The sequence below is a fragment of the Lepidochelys kempii genome, chromosome 9, assembly GCF_965140285.1.
Source record: "Lepidochelys kempii isolate rLepKem1 chromosome 9, rLepKem1.hap1, whole genome shotgun sequence".
Classification (NCBI taxonomy): Eukaryota; Metazoa; Chordata; order Testudines; family Cheloniidae; genus Lepidochelys; species Lepidochelys kempii.
In genome coordinates, this window is record NC_136388.1 from 30,318,919 (window position 1) to 30,329,922 (window position 11,004).

General features: G+C 38.3%; 1 protein-coding gene across 7 annotated transcripts in view; it reads left to right on the plus strand.

Annotated features, from left to right (window-relative positions):
* Positions 1-9,899, plus strand: part of PLOD2 (procollagen-lysine,2-oxoglutarate 5-dioxygenase 2) — a 75,061-nt gene extending 65,162 nt beyond the window's left edge. For 3 of the 7 annotated variants that reach the window (XM_073359747.2, XM_073359743.2, XM_073359745.2), the window contains 5 exons: positions 364-429; positions 6,962-7,066; positions 7,321-7,467; positions 7,846-7,971; positions 8,659-9,899. In XM_073359747.2, the coding sequence (XP_073215848.1) occupies positions 364-429; positions 6,962-7,066; positions 7,321-7,467; positions 7,846-7,971; positions 8,659-8,814 (600 nt within the window). In that variant the 3' untranslated portion in view covers positions 8,815-9,899. Of the gene's footprint in view, positions 1-363; positions 430-2,351; positions 2,918-6,961; positions 7,067-7,320; positions 7,468-7,658; positions 7,972-8,658 lie in introns of those variants that run through there. The other 4 variants (XR_012160783.2, XM_073359748.2, XM_073359746.2 and 1 more) reach the window with 4 other exon arrangements.
* Positions 9,900-11,004: the final 1,105 nt, after the last annotated feature.

Consider the following 11,004-nt stretch of genomic DNA (forward strand, 5'->3'; position numbering starts at 1 on the left):
CATATGGAAAATTATAACTTTTTGTGGTTACTATATATTGGCAAATATTACTGAGAGGCGCACACATAATAATAAATTCAGTATCCGCATATCATATAAAATATGACTCATAATCTGGAAAAAGAAATGCATGCCTGAGTCAAAAATGGACCCATATATCCCAAAATGTTTCCTGAGATAATAGAATCAAGAGTTAATTTACAGATAGAATAACATCTTTAATTGTTTCTAATGATTTGAATGGAAGAAATCAAAGGAATTTGCAGAGTAGTAAAATTCATTTTTAATTTCTATATTTTTTGTTGTGCATTTTAAAAAAGGAAATAAGTGAGCTGTTTAATCTGTTCAAATCATTCTTTTCAGGACTGGAAGGAAACCTATATAAATCCCAACTACTCAAAGATCTTCACTGAAAATCTAGTGGAACAGGTTAGTATTAATACTATTAAAATGAGAGAGACAAAAAATTATCTAAGTTTTGGTTCAATGAACTGGCATAGAATAAATGCTTTGACTGTTGTATCACATTGAGCTGTGATCTTGTTAGATCTCAGCATGTATATGCACCTAAAACAAAATGGAAGTTAGTACCTCACAAAATTAGAGATTTTGAGGAATGGCCACAGAACTGAATTTTGCATTGTGGAACTTTCTCTGCTGCTAAGCTTCACACGGTTCATCCTTTTCAGTAGTTGGATGGGAGGTGTCCAAGGAAAACTGAGGTGCAGCAAGAAGTGGTGGCCAGAATTTGTTAGGTAGGAGGCACTCCTTCCTCTGAGTGGCTACTGAGTCAGTACCCCATGTGATGCTAAGTGCTGTTGGAAGGACTCTTTTCTGAGTGAGACTTACAGCTGATGTGAAGAGTACTTGAGATCAAAAGAGATCCCCATGGAACTTGCTGCAAGAGGAAGTGTGTCAATCCCAACGTTCTGGTGAAATTTCACTTTCTGTTCCACCCCTTTATTTAAATTCCCCCAGTTGTTTCAATTGGAAAATGTATTCTTTATTCCCTTCTTTGTAACAAATAGATCCCACTGTGCAGTGATTTTAGTGCCAAATGCTAAGCATTTGCACCTCAGAATTGTTTGATCCTTGTATTTAGTCTGCTTAAAAAAACAAAACAGAAACCCTGTCGATTCCTTGGCTGTTTCGCAATGCCAAGTTGTTTCACATACACTTGTAGTGACCTTATACAAATTATTTTAAAATAAAGATCACTTTACCAGACAACAGTGAAAATGTCCAAGTAGCATGGATGATGGCAGAACTGATTATAATGTAAACTTTCAGTCTTTTATTCCCGAGAAGTTGACACTAATCACTAGGTTGGTGCTGGAGATGAAACCCTGGCCCTATTGATGTCAATAGAAAAACTCCCACTAATTTCAGTGAGGCCAGGATTTTACCATCGAAGTTGATAATGGGCAATGTTTGGGTTGATTTTCAGCATTGCAGATGTTTGGCACGTGGAGTTTCTATTTAATGACGATGTGTCGGAGGGTTTTTATGAGTGCATGGGTAGCTAGGGCGGGCTTTCAGCATTGGCCTAGCTCTAGACTAATTGAAGTCAGTGGGAGTTAGTGCTGAGTGCTTTTGACAAGTCCACCCTCAGTATACACTTGCAAACTGTAAAGAGTTAGGGATGCTTATGGGGAGGGGGGGGGGGGGGAAAGAGTGGTCCAGAATGATGGGAAAATGAATATGGACATTTATGCCAAACCAAACTTGAATACATACTGTCAAGTTGGCAGACTTCAGACTAGACCTAACTAAAATGTAATTTATCAGGCAGTCCTAAAATCCATGCTGATGAGCTGGGGAGTCCAAATAAAACAAACTAAGGAAGATGGGATTGATTGACGTGGCAATTCAAGCATGCAAACTTCCACCATATCTTCTCATTTGTCGTCAAGCCACTGTCAGCATAGCTTGAAATTCAGAACACCAGCAAGAGCGGTTGGGAATTGAAGACAACTGCTGTGTTGTTTTGTAGAATAGGAATATATATTTATAAACTTGAAGAGGTGGAGCCGGATACATACGTGTGTGTGTGTGTGTGTGAGAGAGAGAGAGATTTAGTGCTCTTTACCCAACAGTGTTAAGTGGAGGGAGTGCGAGCATACAATGCAGGACTTTATCATTGAACATGGGACTGGGAGTAGGTGGGTTTAGGGTTAACTTTTGGGTAAAAATTTATCCCTGATAAATTGCTTTGTCCTAGTCCCTACTAAATGAAAGGTCCTAGTCCCTACTAAATGAAACTGGACACTGGTTAACATCCCAGCAGGTGGAACTAAGAAAAATCCACACATTTTGAGACCTGTGTCCTAAAAGAGCATTTGTTTTGCCAGAGCACTCCACTGCAAGGATCTTCCCTGTCTGTAAAACTTCTCGCTGCTCCTGATTCGGTCATCCTTATATGTGCTGAGTATTGCCTTACTCTGTGAGTAGTTCCACTGTAATCAACAGGAGTACTTCGGGAGCAAGGTACTGCTTAGTGTGAGTGCGAGTGGGCAGGATCCAGCCCTGAGTAATCACCCCAAAAAAGTATGATGGACAAAATTGTAAAAAGGAGAATGTGTAGTGGGTAGCTGTCCAAGGTCAATAATGATGTGCTGAGAGACCAGGGCAAAATAATCTTCCTCTCATGTCTTCTTCACATTAGTGCGTAACTGTCTCTGAGCCCTCTAAAGGGCAGCAGTGGAAGGGAGAAGTTTTACCACGAATACCTAAGAGAAATCAAACTAAAGTAACTAAAATTCCCTATCTTACAAACCTTTAGTTGGTCTAGATAATAGGAACTCCCAAAGCAATGCTCATTGCAGATACCATATATTAGGGTGGGTACTTGGCATCAGAGGAAAGACCCCTTAAAATATCCGGTTTCAGAGTAACAGCCGTGTTAGTCTGTATTCGCAAAAAGAAAAGGAGTAATTGTGGCACCTTAGAGACTAACCAATTTATTAGAGCATAAGCTTTCGTGAGCTACAGCTCACTTCATCAGAAGTGAAGTGAGCTGTAGCTCACGAAAGCTTATGCTCTAATAAATTGGTTAGTCTCTAAGGTGCCACAATTACTCCTTTTCTTCTTAAAATATCCCTGATTCACACATGGTAGGGGTCTACTTCAGACCGCCTAACTAAGAAGAATTGGTGGATGAGGCTTTTTATAAACAACTAACAAAATCATCCAAAGCACAGGACTTAGTGGTGATGGGGGGGACTTCAACTACCCAAATGTCTCTTGGAGAAATAACACAGCAGGGCATGGATTATCCAACAAGTTCTTATTCTAGAAGGTGGAGAAAGCCACTAGGGGAGAGGCTGTTCTAGATTTGATTTTGACAAATAGAGAGGAACTCGTTAAGAATTTGAAAGTGGAAGGCATCTTGGATGAAAGTGATCATGAAATGATAGAGTTCATGATTCTAAGGAATGGTAGGAGGGAACACAACACAAAGATAATGGATTGCAAGAAGGCAGACTTTAGCAAACTCAGGGAGCTGGTAGGTAAGATCCCATAGGAAGCAAGTCTAAAGGAAAAATAGTTCGAGAGCTGGCAGTTTTTCAAAGCGATATTATTAAGGGCACAAGAGCAAACTATCCCACTGTGCAGGAAAGATAGGAAGTACGGTAAGAGACCACTCTGACTTCAATGATCTGAAACAAAAAAGAGTCCTACAAAAAAGTGGAAACTAGGTCATATTACAAAGGATGAATATAAACAAATAACACAAGCATGTGGGGACAAAATTAGAAAGCCCTAGGCACAAAATGAGACTAAACTAGCTAGAGACCTAAAGAGTCACCAGAAAGCATTCTACAAATACATTAGAAGCAGAGGAAGACCAAGGACAGGGTAGGCCTATTACTCAATGCGGAAATGGCAGATGGACTAAATGACTTTTTTTGTTTCAGTTTTCACAAAACTGTTTAGTAGCGATTGGACATCTAACATAGTGAATGCCAGTGAAAATGTGGTAGGATCAGAGGCTGAAATAGGGAAAGAACAAATTAAAAATTACTTAGACAAGTTAGATGGCTTCAAGTCACCAGGGCCTGATGAAATACATCCTAGAATACTTGAGATCATTGAGAAGATATCTGAGCCATTAGCAGTTATCTTCGAAAAGTCATGGAAGATGGGAGAGATTCCAGAGGACTGGAAAAGGGGGCAAATATAGTGCCAATCTATAAAAGGGAAATCAGGACAACCCGTGGAATTACAGACCAGTCAGCTTAACTTCAGTGTCTGGGAAGATAATGGAGCAAATAATTAAGCAATCAATTTGCGCACACCCAGAATATAATAAGCTGGTAAATTACAGTCAGCATGGATTTGTCAAGAACAAATCATGTCAAGCTAACATAATAGCTTTCTTTGACAGGGTAAAAGGCCTTCTGAATAGAGGGAAGCAGTAATGTGGTATATTTTGACTTTAGAAAGGCTTTTGATACCGTCTTGCATGATCTTCTCCTAAACAAACTAGGCAAATACAACCCTGATGGAGCTACTATAAGGTGGGTGCAAAACTGCTTGGAAAACCGTTCTCGGAGAGTAGTTATCAGTGGTGCACAGTCAAGCTGGAAAGGCATGTCAAGTGGGGTCCCGCAGAGATCAGTTGTTGGTCTTGTTCAGTTCAATATCTTTATCAGTGATTTAAATAATGGCATAGAGAGTACACTTATAAAATTTGCAGATGATACCAAGCTGGGAGGGGTTGCAAGTACTTTGGAGGACAGGTTTAAAATTCAAAATCATCTGGACAAATTGGAGAAATGGTCTGAAGTAAGTAGGAGGAAATTCAATAAGGACAAATACAAAGTAGCTCCACTTAGGAAGGAACAATCAATTGCATACACATAAAACAGGAAATGACTGCCTAGAAAGGAGTACTGTGGAAAAGGATCTAGGGGGTTGTCAAGGTTCCTCCCCCACTCTGAACTCTAGGGTACAGATGTGGGGACCTGCATGAAAAACCTCCTAAGCTTATCTTTACCAGCTTAGGTCAAAACTTCCCCAAGGTACAAAATATTACCCCCGTTATCCTTGGAATGGCCGCTACCACCACCAAACTAATACTGGTTACTGGGGAAGAGCTGTTTGGATGCGTCCTTCCCCCCAAAATACTTCCCAAAACCTTGCACCCCACTTCCTGGACAAGGTTTGGTAAAAAGCCTCACCAATTTGCCTAGGTGACTACAGACCCAGACCCTTGGATCTTAAGAACAATGAACAATCCTCCCAACACTTGCACCCCCCCCTTTCCTGGGAAATGTTGGATAAAAAGCCTCACCAATTTGCATAGGTGATCACAAACCCAAACCCTTGGATCTGAAAACAATGAAAAAGCATTCAGTGTTTTACAAGAAGACTTTTAATAAAAAATAGAAGTAAATAGAAATAAAGAAATCCCCCCTGTAAAATCAGGATGGTATATATCTTACAGGGTAATTAGATTCAAAAACATAGAGAACCCCTCTAGGCAAAACCTTAAGTTACAAAAAAGATACACAGACAGAAATAGTTATTCTATTCAGCACAATTCTTTTCTCAGCCATTTAAAGAAATCATAATCTAACACATACCTAGCTAGATTACTTACTAAAAGTTCTAAGACTCCATTCCTGTTCTGTCCCCGGCCAAGACGACTACAGAGAGACCCTTTGTTCCTCTCCCTCCTCCCAGCTTTTGAAAGTATCTTGTCTCCTCATTGGTCATTTTGGTCAGGTGCCAGCGAGGTTACCTTTAGCTTCTTAACCCTTTACAGGTGAGAGGAGCTTTCCCCTGGCCAGGAGGGATTTCAAAGGGGTTTACCCTTCCCTTTATATTTATGACAGGGGTCATAGTAGATCACAGGCTAAATGAGTCAACAGTGTAACACTGTTGTGTCCGTCCCGTCCCCCCCCCCCCCCCCCCAAAAAAAAAAAAAAAAGCAAATATCATTGTGGGATGTATCCTCAGGAGTGTTGTAGGCAAGACACACACAGTCATTTTTCTGCTCTACGCTGTGCTGATTAGGCCTGAACTGGAGTATTGTGTCGAGTTCTGGGTGCCACGTTTCAGGAAAGATGTGGACAAACTGGAGAAAGTCCAGAGAAGTGTAACAAAAATGATTAAAAGGTCTAGAAAACATGACCTATGAGGGAAGATTGGAAAAAAAATGGGTTTGTTTAGTCTGGAGAAGAGAAGACTCAGAGGGGGACATAACAGTTTTCAAGTACATAAAAGGTTGTTATAAGGAAGAGGGAGAAAAATTGTTCTCCTTAACCTCTGAGGATAGGACAAGAAGCAAAGGGCTTAAATTGCAGCAAGGACAATTTAGGTTGAACATTAGGGAAAAACTTCCTGTCAGGATAGTTAAGCAATGGAATAAATTGCCTAGGTAGGTTGTGGAATCTCCATCATTAGAGATTTTTAAGGGCAGGTTAGACAAACGCCTGTCAGGGATGGTCTATAATACTTAGTCCTGCCTTGAGTGCAGGAGACTGGACTAGAAGACCTCTTGAGGTCCCTTCCAGTCCTACGATTCTATGCAGGTTTTGCCTTCCAAAGATAATTTCTTCAAAGATCTGCATGTTTTAGATGACGACAATCCTAGATCTTATAGATGAATTTTTTTTCTCCTGTATTTCTAAAAATGCTTTATGAATGAAGGTGAGCTTAAAGTAATTGTAACTCATTTTTTCCCAGCAGGAACACAAGCTAAGCACAATACATAACCCTTTAGAGTGAAACGAAGACACAATGTATTTCACTGGTTGTTAGTTTTTGCCACCTTCAGTGAAAATGCAGCTACAAATCAGGAATTTCTTCATTACTTTAATATATCTGAATTCTGACTTAGTGGAAATAGTGGCACTATTTTATTGATCTACCTAGCTCTTTTTTAAAAACTGTTTAAAAATTACTGGAGTAATAAATATGACTTCTAAAACAATGGTGTGGGGTTTTTTTATAGCCATGCCCAGATGTGTATTGGTTTCCCATATTTTCGGAGACTGCCTGTGATGAACTGGTAGAGGAAATGGAACATTATGGACAGTGGTCTGGAGGAAAACATCGTGTAAGTGTCACCTCTTGTAAACAAAACTAGTACTTGTTTTCTAGCAGGTCTTCATGTACTTTAATGTTTTAAATAAATGCTTCATTAGAAAGTGCACTGGGTGGTGTAGTCTGCAACTACTGAAAACTTAGTTAAACATGATACTTTTATTGCCTTTGTTTTATTCTATATGCCTGCAGTTTTCAAATAAATTAAAACCTATATTATATAAGTACTGAAAAAACCCACATTTTTGAGGCCCTTCTGGTTTTTAGGATAGTCGTATATCTGGAGGTTATGAAAATGTCCCAACTGATGATATTCACATGAAGCAAATCGGGCTGGATGGTGAATGGCTACATTTCATTAGAGAGTTCATTGCACCAGTAACACTAAAAGTCTTTGCTGGCTATTATACAAAGGTAAACTTTTAAAATTATTATAGGTGAATAGTTGAGTTGAGTGGTTAATTTGTAGGGAATGATTTATGAGATTAATCCCAGAATCTTCTTGCTCATGAAATATTTTAGAGGAGGCTACACTTTTCTCAGTTTTATTTATTATATATTTAAAAAAAATTGTTACTTTTGTGTGTTGATTGAAAATATTCCAGACTTGAGCTGTGTTGCTTTGTCGTGATGGGTAAGATAAATCCAATGTTGTAACTGTTTCGGACTTGAAGCACGAACATTTGCCAGTGAGTAGCTTTTAAAATTCAGCTCCCACGAATAAGCACGTATTTGATTTCGAAATTCACACACTGATGAGAAATCCTTTTGATTGCTACACATTTATTTCAGGGATATGCCATGCTGAATTTTGTTGTAAAGTACACTACGGACAGACAGCGTTCCCTCAGACCTCATCATGACTCTTCTACGTTTACCATCAACATTGCTCTCAACAAAGGAGGAGAAGATTTTCAGGTAAGCAATAGTCATTTCACTAAATATTGCTGCTCTTCAATTTATCTAAATCATTTCCATGCTTGGGTCCAAATAGACGTGGTTAGGACCCTGTGTAAGAGGAGAAGACATGCAGCACACATAGCAATGTGTTGCTGGTGGTAGAATCTGGCTCTGGATCATATTAACTCATCCACAGGTAGAACAACTTGTTCCATTTTGACCATCAAGGCATGCAGTGTATTTTTCCATTCCTATACTTAAATTATTTAGATTATTTTCAAAACTGCTATCTTGAGGAATGATGCTTTGGCTCTAGACCCCTGATAAAGGAAAACACTTGATCATGGGCTAACGTGCTGTCCTGAGTCAAGGCCTAGAAAGGGTGATTAACTAGTCTGTCATCTACAGTAATGTTACCGAATGGCTGATTGGTTGGAAACAATATACCACTAAGACTGTGCAAAGGAGCTGCTCTGCAGTGGTTACCAAAATAAAAGGGACTGAAATCCCTATTACCAGGTGGTGGTGCCACATGTATTGCTGCAAAGGAAACCTTCCTTAAGAAGTATGCCTTACTAGTATGGATAGAGAACTTCTGATGTTAAGTATCTGTTAATAACAATAAAACATTCTGATTGTTGGACAAAAGGAAAAATGCAATTATAACCCAAGCTAAGAAATCTGTCTTCTGATTTTTTGTAACAGGGAGGTGGATGTAAATTTATTAGATACAACTGTTCCATTGAGTCACCCAGGAAAGGATGGAGCTTCATGCATCCAGGAAGACTTACTCATTTACACGAAGGACTTCCCATTTTAAATGGAACAAGATACATTGCAGTATCATTTATTGATCCCTAACTTTATTTTCCTGCCTCTTCAAAACCAGTGGTTGGTTCTTTATGACATAAACTCTTATTTATAGTTTTCCTCCCAGAAGATGGTGATAAAAGAAACTTTAATTTACTTCCTCTAGACAGCAGATTTACTTTGAGCTAAAAGATTGAAAAAACAACTTTAAAAAATGTTGGACACTTCCAAATGTCTGCTCTGAGCCTTACGTCACAAAGTAAAAATGCTCTGTTTATTTTTGTACGCTGCTGTCTTGAAAGGTGGGGCGGGGAGGGAAAATAGAAATGCATTTTAAAATATTTTTTTTCTGTTATGAAAAATTCCCAGATACAAAATTATCTCCAAATCTTCTCTTGTGGTTTTCATTCAGTAAAATGATGCAGATGAAGTTGTGTGTTGTGCATATTTTATAACTACCAATAGAAGAACCACATATAGAATTAGCATCAAGTGAATCCCATAGCCTAGCAGAATTGCACACAAATTTTGGCTTTAAGTGAAAGCATATTTTGTGTGCTGATGTGCACTTTGGCAACACCCCAGTAAAACTTTTTAAAATACTTAGTTTATATTAAATATCAACATCTATATCCTCCTAAAGAATATATGCATTGCAAAGTTTGAGGAATAGATTGAATACGTTTTTTTTTTTTAAATGGCTTTATCAAGAACTGCAAGTATGTGTTCTAAAGAAGAACTTGTCCCATTAAGGTTACTTCTCTTTACCAAGTGTTCTTCAATTAAAATGAGCTATTTTTGTAATGTATAGTTGCACCAGGTTGATACTGGAAATTTAAATTCTATTTTCAGAACTCTGCTAAATTTTAATATCAGGATGTTTTGTAAACACAATTTTCTGTTTAAAATTACTTGAATTTTGTATCAGGAAAATGAAATTGGTGAAGTCTTTCTTTTAAACCTAAGAGGTTTGACTTACCATTTATTTTAAAGGAATCAGTTTTAAATATTCCTACTGTATCTACTGTTTGTAATTTAAAGAAACTTGAAGCAAACTCTAAACCAAGGAACCTAAGGTGCCGGAGTGCACAATGTGTTTAAAAACTTGTGAAAAATAAAAGGTAATTTTAAATTAATGTAACAGTTTTTGTTTGTCTTAGTGAAGATGGCAATATATCCCAAACTGTTATCTTTAAAATGTAGTGTATTTAACAATTTTAAAAGGAACTATTGTGTATCATAGTGAGCATGATCAACTTTATGTTGGCAAACGTTTTTTTTTAAATATTCTGAGTAGTCACCACTAGCTGCTTGGTGCTCTTGAATAATGTCGGTCATTAATTGGCGTCTAAGTCATTATCAAGATGGGCAAAGTTTTAAGAGCTTCAGCAGCAGTGTGTGTGTCTGCTGCCTGTTGTAATAATCCCTTTTGGCAAGCAGGGTATTGTAGTGATCTAAGCAGCAACCTCTCCCCCACTATCCTGACTGATGCTGTGTTGAAGGAAATTCACCACTAGTACTGTATGTCGGTCGGAGTGGTTTTAAGACCAGTTTGTTTTCTCTGAGTTGTCGTTTCCTGTATTTATATTCTTAACTTTTCTCCATTTCAAGCAGATGCTTACAGATTTCAGAAATGCACCAGCACATTGAGTTTCCTGACATCAGTAAATTCCAATTTTGCAGATACCTTTGCCTGAGTGAGCTGCTTTGACTGAGTGTAGGCTGCACTTAAGCAAAGGATAAAATTCAGAAAATCATCAGGACTCTACGGCATGAAAGCTGCCTTTGTTAATTACCTTTTTTCTGAGTGTTTGCCTATGGTCTGTTAGGATGGCATGGAAAACAGGCTGGGTCAGTTTAGTATAGGTCAGTGTAATAAAGCTTTCTTTATAGAGATACTTGAAAACAGGACACGGGGGGAGATTTTTGGAGCTCATTCGGCATAATTTTTGCTTCTACAGTCTAGATTTTGTTTTTCACTGATTTACTCTGTTTTGATTTATTTGTTTTGAAGACTTGGGTTATTAAACTTCTAGATTTTCATTCATTTACTCTTTCAGCTGTGAGCTCTTTCAACAAGCTAGACACATTTACCTCGCTCAGACTCGCATTACTAGAGTCCTTGCCTTATTAGTCAACCATAGAGGTTACTAAATCTCTTTCAGGCTGATAGGAATGTTACAACGTTGAGACAGAGCACTCATTCACTTCTTTGCATTGACCAAATATTGGAAGAATAGG